General features: G+C 37.5%; 1 protein-coding gene across 1 annotated transcript in view; it reads left to right on the top strand.

Annotated features, from left to right (window-relative positions):
* LOC137401382 (multiple epidermal growth factor-like domains protein 8) overlaps positions 1–21,552 on the top strand; it is a 92,859-nt gene that overhangs the window by 54,734 nt on the left and 16,573 nt on the right. The window contains exons 7-14 of the mRNA XM_068087699.1: positions 5,720–6,276; positions 6,892–7,101; positions 7,556–7,648; positions 11,239–11,364; positions 12,419–12,568; positions 16,909–17,032; positions 18,902–19,053; positions 20,291–20,426. Of these exons, the coding sequence (XP_067943800.1) occupies positions 5,720–6,276; positions 6,892–7,101; positions 7,556–7,648; positions 11,239–11,364; positions 12,419–12,568; positions 16,909–17,032; positions 18,902–19,053; positions 20,291–20,426 (1,548 nt within the window). The remainder of the gene's footprint in view (positions 1–5,719; positions 6,277–6,891; positions 7,102–7,555; positions 7,649–11,238; positions 11,365–12,418; positions 12,569–16,908; positions 17,033–18,901; positions 19,054–20,290; positions 20,427–21,552) is intronic.

The raw sequence follows: 21,552 nt of genomic DNA, 5'->3' as shown, positions 1-21,552 counted from the left end.
AAATGAGCTCAAAAAGCACGGTTTTATCACAAGCTAGCGTTGTTATCGAGCTTTTTAAATATGCAATGCTAAATAGCTTATCTACCTTTCAGAAAAGACTGATATTATTTTTAAGGCTGAATTTAGATATTAATGGATTTTAAAACACCCATCTCTATTATTCTAAATCAGTCTAAACATCCCTACGTAACTTCTGTTCCTAAAAAGCTAGGTTACGTCACATATTTATGGGCGGAGCTTATTATGCCGATCGTGTTGTTTTCGAGACCGATATTAAAACGCTATAAAAAATCCTTCATTACTCTGAAAGTTAGTGGCCTAATCTTTATTTTGATTACAAAATCGGAACCAGCGTGTCTGATTCACCTAGTAAATACGAAAAAAGTTGTTCGTGGCAGTTATGGTTTAAGGTTTTCAAACTTTTTTAAACAACTGTAACTTTTAAATTTCATAAAATGAAAAAATTGTTTTATTACAATAAATTGGGAGGAAAAATAAAACCGTAAAGGTGTTTAAATGTAAATGTGAAATCAAATGGTTAAATATAGTATGTTTTGCTACGATTGCTATGAAAAAATATTTTGTGTACAATTATATGATTTTAGTTCATTTCAGTGTCGGTATCATAACATTGTGTTTCAAAGGGTCAGGCGAAAAGTATTTCATAAAAGGGGCACCGTAACCGTAAATGTATCAATTAATACGTCATTTAGCTTGTGCAATCAAGAAAAGGTTATATGGTATATAATAAGAACAGTAGAATTCTAAGGACTGTATAGCTCAGTGGTTAAATGCGGGGTTAGAAACCTGTAATCTATGTGCGTTCAAATCCAGCACGAAGCCAGCTTTTTATTCCAAGGGTTTAATAGATATAGCTGGTCACACAGGTTCACAGAATCACAGACACATAAATTTTGTGATATATATTTATAAACTCGATGACTAACTCGTACCGGAATAAAGAGCCTGGAATAGATATAATAATAACTTTGTACTTTATTTAGCCATAGAAGTCTTTTATATATTGAAGGAAAGTAGCTGCTTATCTGCTTAACATATCAGCTTGTTTTGTTGTCATTGCTTTCAGACCAAGGATTGCATCATCAAATACCAACTATTCAGTAACGATTTATGTTGTATGAGAATAAATCAAAACCAAAATAGACAGCATTTTGACAATGCTGTCAGTTTGCGATATATTGTGTTTCAGTAATTGGCCTTAGCCTGTGCTCCGTATGGTGGCTATAGCTTGCCTCCATTAATCTATCATAGCTCAAGCTTCATTAGCTGACAATAGTTTCTGTTTCATCTATTTGCATGTGCTCCTTCAGTTGGCTCTAGTTATCATTCCATCGGTTGTTCGTAGCACATCTTCCATCAAGTGATTAAAGTTGGTACTCAGTTGTTTCCAATTAGTTTATTATGAACTATATAAGATCTATTATTCAGTATATAAAACCAGTTGGGTGTTCTTTTCTAGTAAAGACTTTAGTTGAGAGAGTTAGGAATTGAGCATTTGAAGTGAAGATATGTTTTAACTTACTGACACCCTCTGAAGATGAACTTAACAAAGTTTTAGTAGGTTTTATTAAAAAGTATCAGCATTTTTCAATCATTTTGAATTGTTTTTAATGTTTGAGGTGACCTGATTGCCAGGATGTTTCAAGACTAAAATTGACAAAACTTGATCGCGGTTAAAATTCTCATTGGAAGTTGGAAGGCGCTCTATTTTTCAACTCTTCTTCTATAGTGGTGGTCAATTGGAGGTGGCGTTCAAGTAGAGACTAGCGGTGTATTTTTCAAATGGCTCGTCAGAATTCTCGGAAGATAAATTTAGTACTTTTACGGGCGAAGCGAATATCGCCTATATTTTGCCCTCTTTTTCCGGTGGAGCGATATTAAATCTTTTAGATGCAATATATCTGCTAACTTAAGCTACCTCCGACTTATCAAAGATCTCTTAATAAATAGGCATTGAGAAACCGAGAAATATCTCTACCAGTTGATATCTATTGCTTGCAATTAACCTGCGATGATATTATAGCATTTGTCCTGCTTTGCAGTTTGTTGAAGCTTTCAATTTTTATTTAATTTTAAATTTGAAGACATCTTTATTTTATATTTACATGTATATTTAATAGTGTTGCATAAAAACTTATTGCACTCATTGATATGTTTGCTACAACTTGCAGACAAAACTAGCTTTTTATGAGCAACAGAAGAGGAGTTATGAGCCTTGATCAATTGTAAGATACAATTACCGCAATGATGCTATCAAATAATATGCTATAAATCGGCAAATTTATAAATTATATAATGATATTTGATCAAACGCTACAAATATATATTCATGAACAAGTGACATAAACCAACCTACTTATATTTCATGCAGAAACAAAATTTAACGTTTTTAAGACAAAAATATTTCCATCGTTTGCTAGGATAGCTGCGTTCTGATTGTTGCTTTCGATATAACAAACATCTTCTGGTTGTCCGATACCTTTCACAACGTCTTCTGACCTCAACTCTTCTTCTGCACAGCTGAACTAGTTTAACAATTTTCTTCTAACAATTTTTGGCAGAGCAATACTTTTACGCGTTGCATTTAACGCAAATGCAACGTGCAAAGGTTTGCTCGCTAAATGTAATCTTCGGCCCAAAACTGGTCGTTCATCTACCATCGTACCATCATACCAATTTAAACGGTTTTTTATATACATGTACTTCGAAGAATCAAGACCGCATTACACAAGAAACTATTATTAGCCTGAAACCGTTATTAATTATTTCTATGGTGTTGCTTTCAAAGTTTTAACGAAAAAAAGCGAAAAGCATTGGAGTTTGATAACGAGACATTTCATTGTTAATAATGTAAACGATATTAGAGGTTTTACAGTATTTAACACTTTTGAGCCTGGGCATGAGGTAACTCGGAAATGCATTTTTCCACCTAATCCTACTCCCAAGTAATCTCAGATTCATAGTTTCGCTTTGTTTTTATGTGCTTCTGATTTATGGAAGATGAAGAAATTTTGGTGGTTTTTTGTGGTTCAGGATCTTAGTATAATTCCGAGGTTTCAAGTCGATCGGACCATTGGTTCTCGATACATAGCAAATTTACCGACTTGAAAATACTTGAAATATTGCAAAAATGTTGATGACACTTCTATCTGAATGAGAAATGAAAACTGACTGCCGACAGGACACTAGGTTTTTTGTACTTTTGTACTTTCGGCTTAGGTATAGTTACGAAATTTTGATCGCTCTGTGCGGTATGTGCTTTCAGTGTATTTCAAGACTTTAAAGTTGATTGGACTATTATTTTTTGGAGATCTTGCCAAAATAAAGAGGGCACTTCTAACAGAGCAAGAAATGAAACATGGCTGCCGATAGAACATTAGGTCTTTTTGTACTTCTAATTTACGTAGGATGTACCAAACATCAATTGCTTTGCGCGGTGAATATTTGTAGTTCTAGTTTCTAGTTGATTAGACTCTTAGTTGTGAATATATTGCCAAAATATTGAAGGCATTTCTAACCGACCGAGAAATGACAAATGGCTGCTGTCAAACCATTAGTGTTCAACTAGCCGAATTCCCAGTGTTGCACAGGTATTAAAAAATAGCTTATAAACAGTGGCAAGTACCCTAGGACACTTATATTTCGCTAGTATTTAGTTTCGTGAGTAGCATACAGAGTAAAATTTCGCTGCAACTTAATTTCGCAGCTCTGATGAGTGCGAAAATATAGTGATGTGAAAGTAAATGCAGTGGAACAAACATAATTAGATTCCTCAAGTGCAGTTCACCGATAAGAAAAAAATTTCAATTTTGGACTACTTTGTAATTGTGAACCGCAGGTAGAATAGTGTGGGTGAGATCGATAATGCAATTTGATCGCTTGCTGCCATTTGTTTCTTGGACTATCAATGACTAAAGCTATTTAATTTCACGTTTTCGCTCATTCGTTATGATAGTTTAGTTCCGCACATGAAATTTTCACGAGAGGATGACTCCGTGAATACGCGAAAGTTAGATGAGGCAAATACATAAGTGTCCTAGGGTAATGTACATATGTAGTTGTTTGCCATTAGCCTGGCACACCGCCACTGACTAGTTTGAGTGTGCTACTATTCGTATTGCTAAATTTACTAATAAGAGCCGTGAGAACAAGCTTTAGAGCATTGCGTAATCCAGATTGCTATGCTTATGTTAGCCGACATAATGACTCATATCGCCTAATGAATCATCGCACCTTGTGTAGCTCAATCAGTAAGGATATCGTCTGTTGCACGGGAGATTCCAAGATCAAATCCAACATGAACCGAATCTTTCATTCCTAGATTTTAATAGCTACATATATCTGTACACACCGAATGATAGACTTGGAGATTTATACATATAGAAGAAGATGACATACTGACTGAAATTCTTTTTACTGAAAATAAAAATCTAGGCAAGCAAACTAAAAGCCTATTCTCAGCACAAAGAGCTTTACACTAAAGTGTTTGTTTTCTATTCGTAACAAATATACTTTCTATCAGGTTTACACTGACCATTATGTTTCTCCAGTTCCTTCTAAAACATCACATATTTGAAAAAACTGTAAAAAAAAACATTTGCTGTCTTTAATTTCAGTCTGTTTATTTAGTTCTAGAAGCTAGGAGCTTCAATATTGTATTCAGTTGAAAAATATTTGTGCTGCCTTTAAGTAGATTCTCAGTCGATTAAACGTTGGTAATACAGTCTCGGATCAGGAGGCTTGAATGTGTGTACAAGATTAGGGTTCAAAGTGTTAAACGATCGTCCTTAGCTATGAGTTATTAATGTGTCTAGCAACAGTATAATATTAATGATTAGCAGTTCCATTCTACCTCATCGTACTCCAAACATAATACAGTGGAAACTTCTATAACTTAGCGTAGAGAAAATATGAAAAGTGTTCGCTTTGAACTATGTAAGAAATTCCATGTAACGTAAAGTGTCAAGTCGATGCAAGTTCTCACATTCGATTAATTAGAATTCCACAGTTAGCCTTAAAAATATTGTTTTCTCTCAAGAGAGAAAGCGACGTAGAAGGTATCTCTAGTATATATACCTAGCGGGACCCTGGTAGTCTAGTGCCTCATGAGAGAACGTCAGGAGTGCTAATAAAGCAAAGAGAATAAGTAGCTGCACAAATATTCAGGAATACCTAAAGGTAGTCGATTGGTGCTGGTATTAGAGTACCGGTCTATCAAACTGAATGTCACGAACTGGAGTCTCTTTGAAACATTATTTTATTCTAGCCTCTAACCTTGGCTTAGGAAAAATGGCTGGATAAAGAGACAGCATTCTCACAACATATATATTTTTGTGTTACTTTATTTTAAACATATACAATGTTTTTGATTTTTTTCTTCCTAGTATTATTAGACCTGGCTGTCTAGAAAAAGGTGACACGAAATAGATTTAAATTGGCATTGAATGTGTTCTTATTTCATACCTAGTTCCCCTCGACTTCAATCGGCCTGCCCGATTCAGTTCAACTTTGGGCTAGGCTGAGACCTGTTGATCTACTCTGATTCGAAGTAGGCTCTTCTTCCTGAACAGCTTAGGTTCTGAGACATAAAGAACCCTTAGCCCGGAAGTGTGAATTTCAAGTTGCCACACAGTTTCTGTTTCAACTTGTAAAGACAATGTGCAAATCCTCTCTATGTGATTACTACTATTTATTGCAGGGACAGTTCTGTAGACGAGATTCGCACTGTTTTCTGCACATCTACTCCAACTGTTGATGAAGCCATCTCATCTCACTCCAACTGTCCTAAGGCTGCTGACTTCTCTACTTGCCGGACATGTCTCGGCAGCGACTCCGTACATCCCCACCAGATGTTTTCCCATTCCTCCGCTCGCTACCTCTGGAATCTTAGTTTTGGGTACTGCATGGTATATGACTTGGTAGCCATATTGGATGTCAGCCATCTTGGTCATGTGATTACCGAAGCCAGTGATTGCCCTAAGAATTGTTCAGAGTTCACTCAGTGCATCACTTGTCATACACAACCCAGCTGCGGTTGGTGTTCTGTGGCGGAGAGTCAGCTCGGGATAGGGCTCTGCATGGACGGCACAAGTGGTAATAGCCCGCAATGCGAAGTTGATTCCTTGAGACAACGTCTAGAAATGGAAGTAGTGACAGCCAGGTGGAACTATGGGAGTTGTCCAGAGGAGAATGAGTGTATCAATGGCCATCATACGTGTGATCTTAAAGTCCAAAAATGTGTAGATAAAGCGCTAGGTGAGTGTTTCTGCTGGTCATTTTATCAGATATACAGTACACGGATTGTACCTTTTTAATATTATGCCTATATATAGTCTGTATATGCTGAAAACATCAAATTAGTAAGGCGTATGTACATCGCACATATATTGCGCGTTATACTACATCGTATATGCTTTAAGCTTTTTAGACTGAGAAAAATATACTAGAGTTTAAAAAAGGTTAGGACCTTTTTAATTTCTAGTTAAACCTTGTTTTTGGACTCGAGGAATATATTAGCCAATGTATAAAAGCAGATTGTACTGATTCAATAATTGTTTTTGTTATCATATTTAACCTATAGATTAGGATTTCACATAACCTTATATATACATGTATATTTACATAGCGCTCTATTCTTCTGATTATCAGAAACAGCTAGTGATATTATTTAACTTGAGAGCCTTTTACAATGAGAGAGAGTTGATGGCTTTCTGGTGCAAGTCAGGCTTTTTATGTGGCCTCTGCTAAGAATTAATTGCCCACCCCATTCTATACCACGGTTTTAATTTAAACGGATAGTTTTTTGTTGATCTATTACCTCATCTTTGAGGTTAAAGACGTTAAACTCAACTCTTAGGTTTTCTCTTACAGGCTTTGAATGCGAGTGTCGGGACGGCTATCAACCCTTGTCGCAGCTTTCTGACGAAAAGAAAGGACAATTGTGTGAAGATGCATGGGCCTTGCCTGCAGTGGATCTTGATGGAGGTGTTACATGCGTCCCCATATGTCCATATGGCTGCGGGGAACAAGGCTGCTGCAAGGACGAAAATCAATGCCGGTGCAACCTTGGTTATGTGGGCGGTGAGTCAACATAGTGATTAGTCAGAGTAGTTATCAGTCAGAGTAGTTTTTAGTCAGAGTAGTTATCAGTTAGAGAAGTTATCAGTCAGAGTAGTTATCAGTCAGAGGAGTTATCAGTCAGAGTTGTTATCGGTCAGAGTACTCATCAGTCAGAGTACTTTTCAGTCAGAGTAGTTATCAGTCAGAATAGTTATCAGTCAGAGTAGTTATCAGTCAGAGTAGTGGTTAGATGAGAGTGCCACAGTTTAAGCTTTAAAATGATGTTTATATTTCTGCACTTGAAGCTGTGATCAGATATGAGATGAGAAGATCTTTCAATCACCGATGAGCATGGAGCTTGCCATAACTGTGTAGACCATTTTTGTCACCGAGTTAACTGTTACTAGGCAGAGGATTCTGGATGAGAGGCATAGCTGTAACATGAGTTAACTTTATTGTCATTTTCTGTTTGCAGATCAGTGTGAGAAAGAGTGCAACTGCTATGGCCACAGCAATTGTTTCAAAGACGACTTGTCCAATTGCTCACAATGTCAGCACAACACAACTGGTAAACACTTGCTCAAATAGTCTGCCTTATGTCATACTTTCTTAATAATATTTTCCTGGCATACCTGGAGACTAGTATTACCTGTCTTGGTAGTCAGGCAGTCAATCACTGTTTTTCATGCTTCTAATAGGTTCGGAGGTGCCCTCTGCCGACGGATTTGCACCTTCCTGTTTTAACAGTTCGATGTTACGCCATAGACCTTTCCAAGATTCGCGGTGTATCCCTCAAAACAAAACTTGTTAAAGTAGACTCGCTTTTGGGTCATGGTCACTTTTTAATTCATGCATAGTCAATTACCTGATGTAAAAAGTAAATATTTCATCAACCTTGTATGAGCAACCCTTCCTTAGCATGTTGAAGGTTGACTTGCAACAAAGTTCACATTGCAGTTATTTGGTATCAACAGATTCACCATGTCTTACTCTGCTGTGTTGTAGGTGCAAAATATGTGGAAATGTGATTACAAGCTCTTAAAAGCTCAAAAATGAACAGTTAATCGTCGCCATCACGAAACTGCCGTAGATCGGAATCAGTTTATTTCTCTGACGTAGTCATTACGTTGGGTTATTGTTTTGTCACGTGATGTTCTCACGTAAATTGAAAGGCCAATAAAAGGCTCGATATAAAACTTCTCATAGCACTAGTTTATGACAAGCACTTCGGGTTTTACCCAAGAGCCATTACTAAATATAGATGCTCGCTAGTTTACAGTTTGGTTTCGGCTTGGTCTAATCGTCTAGTCGTAATCTGATTATGTGAGCCATACTTCCTGCCAAACAGCGCGAATAATTTCTGCAGCATTTTTCGACTATCACAGGTGACTATCACAGGTGACCAACAGGCTCGCCATGTTTATCAAAGGATGATATGCACTCCTTCGAGCTAAGGTTAAAAAATTAAACGAATTTTTATGGTAGGTTTTGAGATATCAGGGCTCAAAGTAACAGCATTACAATGATGATGAAATAGGCGCGTAAGAACAATAGACATGGCTTTATTGAATGCGTGAAGTATATTTGTGAAAATATTACGACGAATGAGGTTGCATGAAAGTGTAAACAGAAGCCGTCTTGTACAACTACATCCCATTTGAGCCATTTTGGAAAGAGATTCTAATCTACGGCGGTCTCGTGATGGCTGCGATTAACTGTTCGTTTTTTAGCTTTAAGAGCTTGTAATCACATTTCCACATATTTTGCACCTACAATACAACAGAGTAAGATATGGTGAATCTTTTGATACCAAATAACTGTAATGTGAATTTTGTTGCAAGGCAACTTTTAATGTGAAGGCTAAAGTCAGGCAGAAACAGTAGTGAGCAGTTGAACATTTTTGTCGTAGAGACCCTTGTGGTTCGGAACTGAAGTGTACTGAATTTTGTTTACCTCCGTTGGCAAAATCTTAGCTGAGTATTATCAAATCAGATGCATTGGCAGTACGTGTTGCCGTGATGTCTAATAGTACTCTTACAGCGAATCTCTTCTCACAAATTTAGTGAAGCGAAAGGGTGTCGACTGCATTCGGATTGTACCTTTTCTGTGATTCAATGTGGAAGCAGCTCCGAACCCATCGAAAGCATGGAAACAGTGATTCAGTCGATGCCTGAACTAATGATCTCCTTAGAGGCGATAAGGGAAGGGGTTTAGCTAACACAGTTTTTTCCAGCTGTTATAGTAGTGATTCTTAGCCTGTGTTAGTTCGAGCCCTCTAGCTATGGCGAGTCAGTCTCCGGGATCCGGTAGAGGTCGCTCAAGGGCAGCAGCAGAAATCACGTTGATTTACTCGGTCATGTCTTTATGAAAAGATGTATAACTTGTTGTGAGTTCATGCATTGTATTGGTTTTGTTCATTTAACACGCTGATGTCACTACACAACTCATATTGTGCACCAGTAAAACATGTATCTATGTCTTGAATGTGACAAAAACCATGTTTTCTTTTTTAATAAAAAAGTGTTTGGTGAAAGTGCATATGAAGCTAATTGGGGTTGAATCTGTCTGACAAGGTTCAGAACTACTGCACTAGAGTATGTCAAGTCTCTACAAAAATAAAGTGGATAAATCATGGGGATCAACAGCCTTTCCCTGTTTGTTTGTCCAGTCTTCCATTGTCATTGGTTTAGATTTGATTAGCCAAAAGGTGGTTTTCTCTCTTCTACCAGAGGACGCAATTCCATTTCACACAATATATTCGCTTCATTATTCATTTCAAAATCAAAAAGCAAAAACCCAGGCAATACATGAGGTGATAAAAGAAGCTCTCTTGGTTAAACAGTATTGTCATCAACCAGTACATACTAAACTGATGCTGATATAAAACATGATAATGGCATAATAAGTTTGATTCATCTGTTTCTGTCTCGTATGTTCAGCAATGTTTGATTCATCTCTCTCTCTCTCACATGTTCAGCAATGTTTGATTCATCTCTCTCTCTGTCTCGCATGTTCAGCAATGTTTGATTCATCTCTCTCTCTCTCACATGTTCAGCAATGTTTGATTCATCTCTCTCTCTCTGTCTCGCATGTTCAGCAATGTTTGATTCATCTCTCTCTCTCTGTCTCGCATGTTCAGCAATGTTTGATTCATCTCTCTCTCTGTCTCACGTGTTCAGCAATGTTTGATTCATCTCTCTCTGTCTCACATGTTCAGCAATTTTTGATTCATCTCTCTCTGTCTCACATGTTCAGCAATGTTTGATTCATCTCTCTCTGTCTCGCATGTTCAGCAATGTTTGATTCATCTCTCTCTCTGTCTCGCATGTTCAGCAATGTTTGATTAATCTCTCTCTCTGTCTCGCATGTTCAGCAATTTTTTATTCATCTCTCTCTGTCTCACATGTTCAGCAATGTTTGATTCATCTCTCTCTCTGTCTCGCATGTTCAGCAATGTTTGATTCATCTCTCTCTCTCTCTCTCTCTCTGTCTCACATGTTCAGCAATGTTTGATTCATCTCTCTCTCTTTTTCACATGTTCAGCAATGTTTGATTCATCTCTCTCTGTCTCACATGTTCAGCAATGTTTGATTCATCTCTCTCTCTGTCTCACATGTTCAGCAATGTTTGATTCATCTCTTTGTCTCGCATGTTCAGCAATTTTTTATTCATCTCTCTCCGTCTCACATGTTCAGCAATTTTTTGTTCATCTCTCTCTGCTCTCTGTCTCGCATGTTCAGCAATGTTTGATTCATCTCTCTCTGTCTCGCATGTTCAGCAATGTTTCTCTTCTATCCTGAGAGCACCAACTAGTTGAATGAACTATGGGTAACTCCCGATAGATAGTCTTCTCTTCTACTTATCATTATGGATAGGAATGCAGTGCTTTGTTTAGTCTTGTACAAATTACGTACAGGATACTGGCAGTCGGATATATACAGACATCAATATGCCACCAAGCATTGCAGGTTGCCGCCACAAGTTTGGCATACATTTCTATAACTCTTTTCCCTATAGTAGGTCATAGGGTTTGTTGGCATCGTAGATGCGAAAGGTTTGTGGTGTTCAAACCATTACATCACTTTTAGAAAGAACTCAACAATGTTTAGATGTTTTAGCTCATTGTGTTTTACTTGGCTTCTTATAATCATGTTTTAGGGTCGAGATGTGAATTCTGTATGGCAGGTTATGTTGGTGACCCAACCGTCGATGAAGACTGTATGTCATGCTTTGACACCTGCAACAGGAGGTCTGAAAATTGTGAATGGTCGCAGCCAAATCTTAGTAAGCAGTACTCCGCACCTTGTTTCTTACATCCGAGTGCTTGTAGTCAGCCATGTTCTGCTGGAAATTGCAAAGTCCTCATATAAGTTGTTAGCGCTGTTATGAACCTCCCTCTCTAATTATCTTTCTGCCTCCCTGACTGTCTTTGTAATCTCCTTCTTGGCGTCCTCCTAAATCCTCCTATGCCGTATTTTTTCATCCAATCATTTTTTCCTTCGTGTTTAACATTTAATCATCTGTTCCTTGCTCTCTCTCTCTCTCTCTTTCCTTTATTTCTGCCTCTTTCCCTTTCTCCTCTCTTTCTCTCTTCCTTCTCTCTTCTCTTTATCTCCTCTTTATGTCCTCTCTCTTTCTCTCTCCCCTTTCTTTCCGCCCCACCCCTCTCTCCCTCCCCCCTCTCTCCCTCCCCCTCTTCCTCCCCCCTCTCTCTCCCTCCCCTCTTTCTCTTCCTCCTCTCTCTCTCTTCCTCCCCTTTCTCTCTCCCCCCTCTCTCTCCTCTCTCTCTCCCCCCTCTCTCCTTCTCCCCTCTCTGTCACTCTCTCTCTCCCCCTTTCTCTTTCTCCGTTTCTCCCCCTTTCTCTCTCATTCTTTTTTCCTCTGTCCATTTCTGTTTATAGCTGCTATAGATAACAGTAGCTGCACACAAATTACTTCATAATCTTGTGATTGTGGTACAATGTTTGGAAACAAGTTAGTACAAGGGGTCCTTGGCTTAGTTAGTACAAGGGGTCCTTGGTCTACTCATAAGACATGGTCTTGCCTGAATTTCAGTATAAACCAGGGCATCATAAACATGAAAAAAAACTTTATAAGTACAAACTCTGTACACTAGTCAGTAGTTAGGAGTGCAAACTCTGTACACTAGTCAGTAGTTAGGAGTACAAACTCAGTACGCTAGTCAGTACTTAAGAGTACAAACTCTGTACACTTGTCAGTAGTTGGGAGTCAAGTCCCTAAGAAGCTAAGGTTAACAGTACTAGTTACAGTTTGTGTAATGTCCACATTTCTGCACATTCGAATGGTCATTTATGATAACTTGAGTTCTGTTTCATAGGCATCCAGTATGTCCGATGCCTTGATTGTGTAGACAACTCTAAGGGACGTCTGTGCGAAAACTGCACTCTAGGTTACTTTGCAAGTGAGAACAACTCCTGCATTCCTTGCAATTGCAATGGCCACGGTGCTGATGGATCATGCTCTTCAGGTTGGTGATGGTCACATTGATTGTATGCATCTACTGTAGCATAAACTAATCTTAAGTTCACTGTTTATAAGCTTTCTCAGGAGTTGTCCTCTTAACACACAAATAGAGTGCTGGCAACTTACTATACTGTCCGCCTTCTATACTCACCTCTACCTCTTCTTTTTTATTTACACATCTGTATTTAGCTCTATTCTTGGCCAAGAAAATATTGTTTTTCCCTTCTAATGCATTCATTCCCAGATCATTTTTGCCAATTTTCCATTTGACTGTTTCAGTAAGTTATTAAAAATAAGATAATCATATTATATTGTTTATCACCATAGTTCACAGGTTATAAGCTTGAAATTCTTTCGTTCTGGTGGCACCATCTGTAAAACATTTTTCCTATAAAAATGATTTTTTACTGCCCAATAAAATATATTAATTATATAATAGTAGTGATAAATACTAGTACATATTATTATATGTAATAGTAATACTAATATATAATGATATTAATTTATATAATACCGGCATCTATAAGAAAGATTTCTTGTTAGAATAGTAATAAGTGTGATAAGCAGTAGAACAGAGAATTAACTTAATATTCCATCTTTGTTTAAATTGTTAGATCATTTGGCTTGTGTTTCTGAGCAAGGTTTTAGTCAACCGATTGTTATTAAATGCCTCGAGTTGAAGACTTTGTCAAGGCTTCCCAGAGAAGGCATTGTAGATGTTGTCACCTTCACACCTTCCCTCACCAACGTTTGAACTCATTTTTATTAGTGTGTTTTACAGAGCACTGCTTTCATATGTTCACCGATGTGTAACCACAGGTTTAGAATCTGGTTTTTTAAGAATTTTCCTAGAAGCTTTGATTTATACAGATACTGATATTTTGGCGCGTAAGATGACCCGTAAAGTAAAAACCAACCTGATAAACTGCTGGAAAAACTTTTAAAACTAATGTTGTCAGACCTTAAATTCTACATGCAGTTTTCATTTTACCTGAAAAAATTAGTAATTGACTACATGTGCCTTCAATTCTTAAAGGTTGACTTGCAACAAAATTCACATTACAGGTATTTGGTATCAAAAGATTAACCATGTCTTACTCTGCTGTGTTGAAGGTGCGAAATATGTGGAATTGTGATTACAAGCTCTTGAAAGCTCAAAATCGAACAATTAATCGCAGCCATCTCGAAAACGTCGTAGATTGGAATCCATTTCCAAAGCGGCTCAAATGGGACATAGTTGAACACGATGGCTTCTGTTTACACTTTAATGCAACCTCATTCGTTGAAATAATTTCACAAATATACTTCTCGTATTCAATAAACCCGCGTCTGTTTCATCATATTTGTAAAGCTGTCATTTGAGCACTGATATCTCAAAACCTACCATAAAAATTTGTTTAATTTTTCAACCTTAGCTCGAAGAAGTGCATACCAGGTATCATCTTCTTATGAGCATGAGTAGCCTGTCTTGACAAACTGTTGTTTTTGCAGAGTTGTTTGCAAAAATCAACGCATATTTTAATGTATCGGTTGTATAAGACAATTGCTAATTAATTGTGGTCACCTCAACAAAATTATCCAGCCTTCCGCAGACTTTTCACTTCGCTCGCCGTAAACAATTGAAAGCATCTCAAATTGCTCTCAGGCATTGTGAGAGGATTTCGGCCAATGGCGTATCGGCGCCTTATTAAATTTTTATGCACACCGGAATAAGTGGCAAACACTAGTCATTAGCCTGTCTTGACAAACTGTTGTTTTTGCGGAGTTGTCCCCTCGTCGAGCAGGCGAGCAACACAACAGATTGTCACAAGACGTACTGAACCTGATGCATCAGCTGCACTGAAAGGGAGTTGTTCTCTTCCGTCTATGCGGCTTGGCTGCGATGTTATGGCGGTCGCTCTATTGGTAATCTTAACGGATTTAGCCCAAAAATTTATGTAGAAACTAATAAGATTCAACCAGAGACCAGTCTCTGCAGTAAACTTTAGTAGAACTTAAGAACTTAGGCAACAACAGCAACTTAACATGTTGTTATTTGTGCGCTCAGTCAGTTTTATTTCTATTTTTGTATCAGTCAGTTTTATTTGTTCTTATTGATTATATTTTCAATTCATTTTATTCTCAAGTTCTACTAAAGTTTACCGCAGAGACTGGTCTTTGGTTAAACGTTGTAATCTTTTTTTTATAAATTTTTGCTCAAAATCCATTATGATTACCAATAGAGCGACCGCCATAACATCGCAGCCAAGCCGCATAGACGGAAGAGAACAACTCCCTTTCAGTGCAGCTGATGCATCAGGTTCAGTACGTCTTGTGACAATCTGTTGTGTTGATCGCCTGCTCGACGAGGGGACAACTCCGCAAAAACAACAGTTTGTCAAGACAGGCTAATGACTACAGTGTTTGCCACTTATACCGGTGTGCATAAAAATTTAATAAGGCGCCGATACGTCATTGGCCGAAATCCTCTCACAATGCCTGAGAGCAATTTGAGATGCTTTCAATTGTTTACGGCGAGCGAAGTGAAAAGTCTGCGGAAGGCTGGATAATTTTGTTGAGGTGACCACAATTACCTAATTAGCAATTGTCTTATACAACCGATACATTAAAATATGCGTTGATTTTTTTACTTCCGATTAACTGATAGTCGCCTTATCTTATGGTCGCCTTATCTTATTGTCGCTTTATCTTATGGTCGCCTTATCTTATGGTCGCCTTATTTTATGATCGCCCTATCTTATGGTTGTCTTATCTTATGTTCGCCTTATCTTATGGCCGCCTTATCTTATGGCCGCCTTATCTTATGTTCGCCTTATCTTATGGCCGCCTTATCTTATGGCCGCCATGTCTTATGGCCGCCTTATCTTATGGTTGCCTTATCTTATGGTCGCCTTATCTCATGGTCGCCTTATCTTATGGTCGCCTTATCTTATGTTCGCCTTATCTTATGGTCGCCTTATCTTATTGTCGCTTTATCTTATGGTCGCCTTATCTTATGGTCGCCTTATCTTATGGTCGCCTTATCTTATGGTCGCCTTATCTTATGGTCGCCTTATCTTATGGTCGCCTTATCCATCAGTATATGCAGTACTTAAAATCATCCTATTAGATTTATGCTATAAAAGGCACTTAATGAAGTCTTTGTGTGATACTCCAGTGTTGAAATCAGCTGAACCTCGGTTGGTCTACTAATTATGAATATCTCACCAGGCATACCAGGTTATGTAAATAACAGAGGTATACATTTAGTGAATCTTTGATTTCATTACTGAACCACCTTGTTTTCTATTTTAATAGTTCAGCATCAGTTTTAATATATATTGCTGGTTAATGGAATGTTGGGCGTTCTATTGTCATTACAAATGAAAAGGTATCGGTGACAAAACTGCCTGATAAACTAAGAGTAGTCCCTTTTGCTATTTCTCTCACATTTAGTCGTTAGCCAGTGATATCTGGTTTATCTGGCTTTCTTGACTTTTGAGTTTTACATATTGCCCTTTCTCAAACTTGCTTGTTTCCGCATTTGTATTGCAGGTTTTAAAATCCTGTATAAATTATAATATGGAATATTTGTATTTGTCCTTCCACATATGAAAAACACCATTTTCCGTTCCGTGTCACCAACATACTGCATCTACCGTCGTACATTTCAGTTTATGAACTTTCTGTTACTACTACCTTCAATTAACTAAATTGACTCTTCCTCAATACTATCAGATTACCCACTTTTAAAACACTTGTGTTCCACTCGCTCCATAATTCCTGATTTCCATCTTCTTATTTTTTTTTGTCATGTAATGAGAAACATCATCTTGTTGATGATTAGTAATGTCGATAAAAAGCTGTACATACACATGTACGTCTATGCGCGGTTAAGGATCTGCGGGTGTTTCATCTACCCGCAGCAAAGCAAGATGCTCAATAAGTTACTCAGAAACATCTGATCTCCCGTCAGATTCGAGCAGGCACTGTAACCATGGCGATACAGGTAACGATAGAGAGCAGGCACTGTAACCATGGCAACATAGGCAACGATAGAGAGCAGGCACTGTAACCATGCAATATAAGTAACGATAGAGAGCAGGCACTGTAACCATGGCAATATAAGTAACGATAGAGAGCAGGCACTGTAACCATGGTGATACAGGTAATGATAGAGAGCAGGTACTGTAACCATGAGTAATGTATGATTATCCCAAGCGGTGTAGTGGGTAGCGTGCTTGCCTTGCCTGGTTTGATCCCCGTATGAGACAATCTTTTTTAGCGCTCTTAGCATGGCTATAGACAAACGGGCACGGTTCTTATTATAGTAAAGCTTGTATTGATTGATCAAACTGATTATAGATAATGGAAATGACTGCAACTGCCAGAACAACACAGTCTCATCTTCAGATAGTTACATGAACCAGTGTGACTCCTGCGCAGACAACTACGTTGGCACTCCTACTAACAATCATCAATGTTACAGGTGACATTTTCTGCAAACACCTGTTTCCACTTGTCGCGACCATTTCAAGATCACCTGTTTCACAAGCTTCATAAAATTCTATACAGTTGTGTCTGTATTCAGCAATTTGTTATATGAAAATACTTGTTGCGAGTTGCTTAGTTCAGACAAACAAATGCCAGGGGTTATGCGAGGTAGTCGAGCATTTGGGCTGTGTACATAAGGCCATATGAAGTTAAGATGTTGACAGAAGTGAAACTACACGTGTGTATTTAGGTGTGTTTACACTAACCAGTGTCGTATAGTTTCACAGAGTCTCGCGACAAAAACCGGAAACAAAAACGCTTGATTCCAAACAAACCCGATTGACATCCAATGGAATATTCTTACCTCACTCTCAACATCTCACTTTTTGCATTTACTTTACTTAATTACAAAAAAATCATTTTTAGTTTCTTGTAGGGAATTTTTTTTTTTCAATAGGTGTATGATACACCAATCAATTTCAGAGTGACCGCCAATGGGAGTAATTTTTGTTGGTTAGTGTTGCGGCTTCGCCATTATAACTTATATAAAACAATAGTGGGCGCGGCTTGTTTGTTTGGAGCCGTGCGAGCTCCAATTTACGCTTCCGTTAGTCGCGAAACTCTGTGAAGTTATACAGCTCTGTACTGTCAAAGTCGTGTAGCTCTACAAAGTCCCGCGACCAAAAATGGAAACAAAAACCCGTGTTTCCAAACAAACCCGATCGACATACTGATCTCTAATGGAATATTCTTACCTCGCTCTCAAACCGCTCCTGTTTGCATTTACTTTACGCTTTTACAAAAACGTTGTTAGTAGATTTTTGTAGGAAATTTTGTCTTCTTTCAAATGGTCTATGATACAACAATCAATTTTAAAGTGACTGCAAATGGGAGTAGTTTTTGTTGATTAATATTGCGGCCTCTCCATTATAAATTATATAAAAAGAGTAGGCGTGGCCTGTTTGTTTGGATTCGAGCGAGCTCTCGTATACGCTTCTGTTGGTCGCGAGACTCTGTGAAACTATACGGCTCTGACACTAATTATATCATTCTTGCGATATGGCAATTTTAAGCAACTCGCCAAAAATTAAATTTCTTCACATTTGACCAGCTAGCTTTTCGAATTTTTTGAAAGTCCATATTCGTTGAGTATCATAATATTGAGTATAGCTACAGCGATTAATTGGAGGCCATAACTCCTGATTTAGTAATTGAATACATGTATAGTTACAACCATAAAGTGTGAGGCGATAACTCTTGACTTGGGGGCATCGAGTATTGCATAATGAGTTTAATACTTTTAGTAATATACTCACTACAATTTGGTTGGTTCAGTTATCAGCTCTTACAAGAGTTTGTCTTTCTAACTGGTCAGTATTATTCTCCGTGTAATTTTCCTCTTATCGTACACACAACTCCAAGACTCACTGTCGCATGCAAACATTTTTAAACCGAACAAGAACCAATAAAATCTTGATCTTTTATGAATAGTCAACCAGAATGGAAATGTCAGTTTTCTGATGATTGAACCTTGACAACTGGAGATATGTCCAGTTGCAGAGAGCGATTTAAGGTTAGATGATATTCCTCTCACCACCTGTGGCCTTTTGGGACTTGAACCCTAAAGTGTTGTTTGTAGGTCAGCCTTCTTAGTCCAATGGTTGTAGGCCAATATTAGGCCACAGCTTCTCTCTAATCACTAACTAACCATGTGTGATAAAGTATCAATGCGGTTTATCCATGAAGCCACTGTACGCTTGTAATACACCTCTCTTTGCATCTTTCTTCAAATTCCTTATAAACTTGTTAGAAAGTCTAGAAGGTTCTTTGGTAATTTTCTCTAATTCGCTGTTTCATTTTTTAGGGTTCTTAGTTTGCAACAGAGAATCTTCTTTGGTAACAACTCAAACTCCGCACAGGCACCCCTAACCTTAAGTCAGACAGCTTTCTTCGCTCTCAGTTTGTTCAGTAGCTATGGTGCTGACATCAGGCTGACCCTTGACATCGCCGAGGGTGGTTAGTAGTTATAGTAGTTATACCCTGTTTGTTATCTTTAACTCAGCAACTCGACTAGCTAAGCCATTGCGTGCGTGCAGCCTTCATCTACGATTTTTAACAGTGTATTTCATAGCAATTGTCTCGCATGATGAAGGAAAATTTAAATTTCAATGCAGTCCAAGCTCTAATGCAAACAGGAGTATACAAGTTGTTTCCTCCTATGTTTATATACTGTAATGTATTTCCTTTTTTCGTGCTTTGGCCTGACTCTGCGAATTAGTTATATACACATGTATATACATGTATAATATGTATATATAATTAGTTCATTCTAATATGCATGTATATCTATATATATTTCAATATATGTATAATATACTTAGATGAATTCTATGTATACATATATTTGAGACTTTAAATTGTGTTGTTATTTTTCAAGTGCATTGTTGTCTCCTTAATGCGGTCAGCATTTAGACTGGCGGAGACAACTTAAATGGTGTCACATTTTAGTTTACTCTAAACTGGCAGCACTTTCAGGTTTACTCTTTGGTTCACCTTCATTACTACTTTAACCTTCACCCCTACCCAGACTATCACCACCAGTAAATTACTGAGAAAGTTGAGGCTAACCAAGGCTATTTAGGATTTGTCTTACATCTGTATATTTTATTGTTATTATATTAATATATGATATTTATATTATAGTCATACCATACTTTTCGGACTATAAACCGCACTCCTATATAAGCCGCATTCGCTTTATTTTTCAAAAAAACGATAATAAAACAATACATAGGCCGCACCTTTGTATAGGCCGCAGAACTCAGGACGGTGCTTTTTAACGTGGCAGCAACTTTGCTGTTTAAAACGGAACATTGCCTAATGGCACTGTTTCGTATTAACCGACGCTTTTTAACCTAGTGCCTAACGGAACAGTAACGTTAGGCATTGTTTCGTATTTTCTTTCATGGCTAGAGGCGCACTAACCGGAGATTATGGTTAATGCGCCCTAGCGGTGAAAGAAAAAGCCACAGAATAGCCTCACCATTATATAAGCCGCGTGGCTCAAATCATCAGAAAAAAGTAGCGGCTAATGGTCCGAAAAGTACAGTATATTATACTAATAATAATATTATGATATTATTCTACATATATATATATATATATTTGTTTTATCTCATATTGATGAACAATTTTGATGTCTGAGCTTTGAATGTCTAAACATTGTATTTTTCTCTCTTTTTGCTGTTTTCAGGCGCTGATATTTATATAGCCGAGACTGAAACCAGTTTCACAGTGAGATATGATGCTGTCCTGAACCAGCAGGTCATCGTAATTGACCAACCAGAATCTGCTGATAGCGAGGAACTGAAATTGTACAAAAAAAGGAGGTAAGAACCGTATATTATAGAAATCATTTGCTTGCTTCAGTCTGAACGAAGCAGTTTTATTTCATGTTTGGTTGTTGAGCACAGATTCTCGCCGAGACAGTAAAATGCATTCATTTCCCATATAAACACAATTAGTCTATACTAGGTGTTACACACGATGTTATGTTTGTACTCTGCTTTGTACCTGTTTGTGCAAACCTAGAGAGCATACGAGAGCACTGCTACAGGCAGAGATATGATATGCTTATTCCTGCGTACTACACAACCAAGATTACGTTATCTACATATTATAGTTTCATGTGTCTGCTACACATAAAAGTATATAGTGTACATTCATGAATTATGTGTTTCTAAGATTGTCATACGCATGTGGTATTATAGCTTGGTACCAAAATTAACAGGTAAGATGGATTTATTCCTGATTTGCTGTAGCAGTTGATGGTTTAGTAAAATATGCTATAGCGGTAGATATGAGCTATATGTAGCTTGAGTTGGTTTAGTCAAACCACAACTTAGGATTGCTTAAACTTTTGAATTGTTTTACAAGTATTTAACTTTGAACTGTATATATTGCTGACAAATGACAGTCAGTGTTTCTCAAAATATCACAGTTTAGTAAGTAAAAGATGAAGATTGACAATGAAGTAGAATAGAACAACGATAAAAATTACATCCATTTCATTTAAAACGCATGCATTCTGTGTTAGACTAAGTGATGTTGTATATAATCTGTGTTAGACTAAGTGATGTTGTATATAGTCTGTGTTAGACTAAGTGATGCTGTATATAGTCTGTGTTAGACTAAGTGATGTTGTATATAGTCAGTGTTAGACTAAGTGATGCTGTATATAGTCTGTGTCAGACTAAGTCATGTTGTATATAGTCTGTGTTAGACTAAGTGATGCTGTATATAGTCTGTGTTAGACTAAGTGATGTTGTATATAGTCTGTGTTAGACTAAGTGATGTAGTATATAGTCTGTGTTAGACTAAGTGATGTTGTATATAATCTGTGTTAGACTAAGTGATGTTGTATATAATCTGTGTTAGACTAAGTGATGTTGTATATAATCTGTGTTAGACTAAGTGATGTTGTATATAATCTGTGTTAGACTAAGTGATGTTGTA

Source organism: Watersipora subatra, chromosome 8 (genome assembly GCF_963576615.1).
Source record: "Watersipora subatra chromosome 8, tzWatSuba1.1, whole genome shotgun sequence".
Classification (NCBI taxonomy): domain Eukaryota; kingdom Metazoa; phylum Bryozoa; class Gymnolaemata; order Cheilostomatida; family Watersiporidae; genus Watersipora; species Watersipora subatra.
The sequence above is the reverse complement of the archived record's forward strand: the minus strand, read 5'-3'. Positions and strand labels throughout refer to the sequence as shown.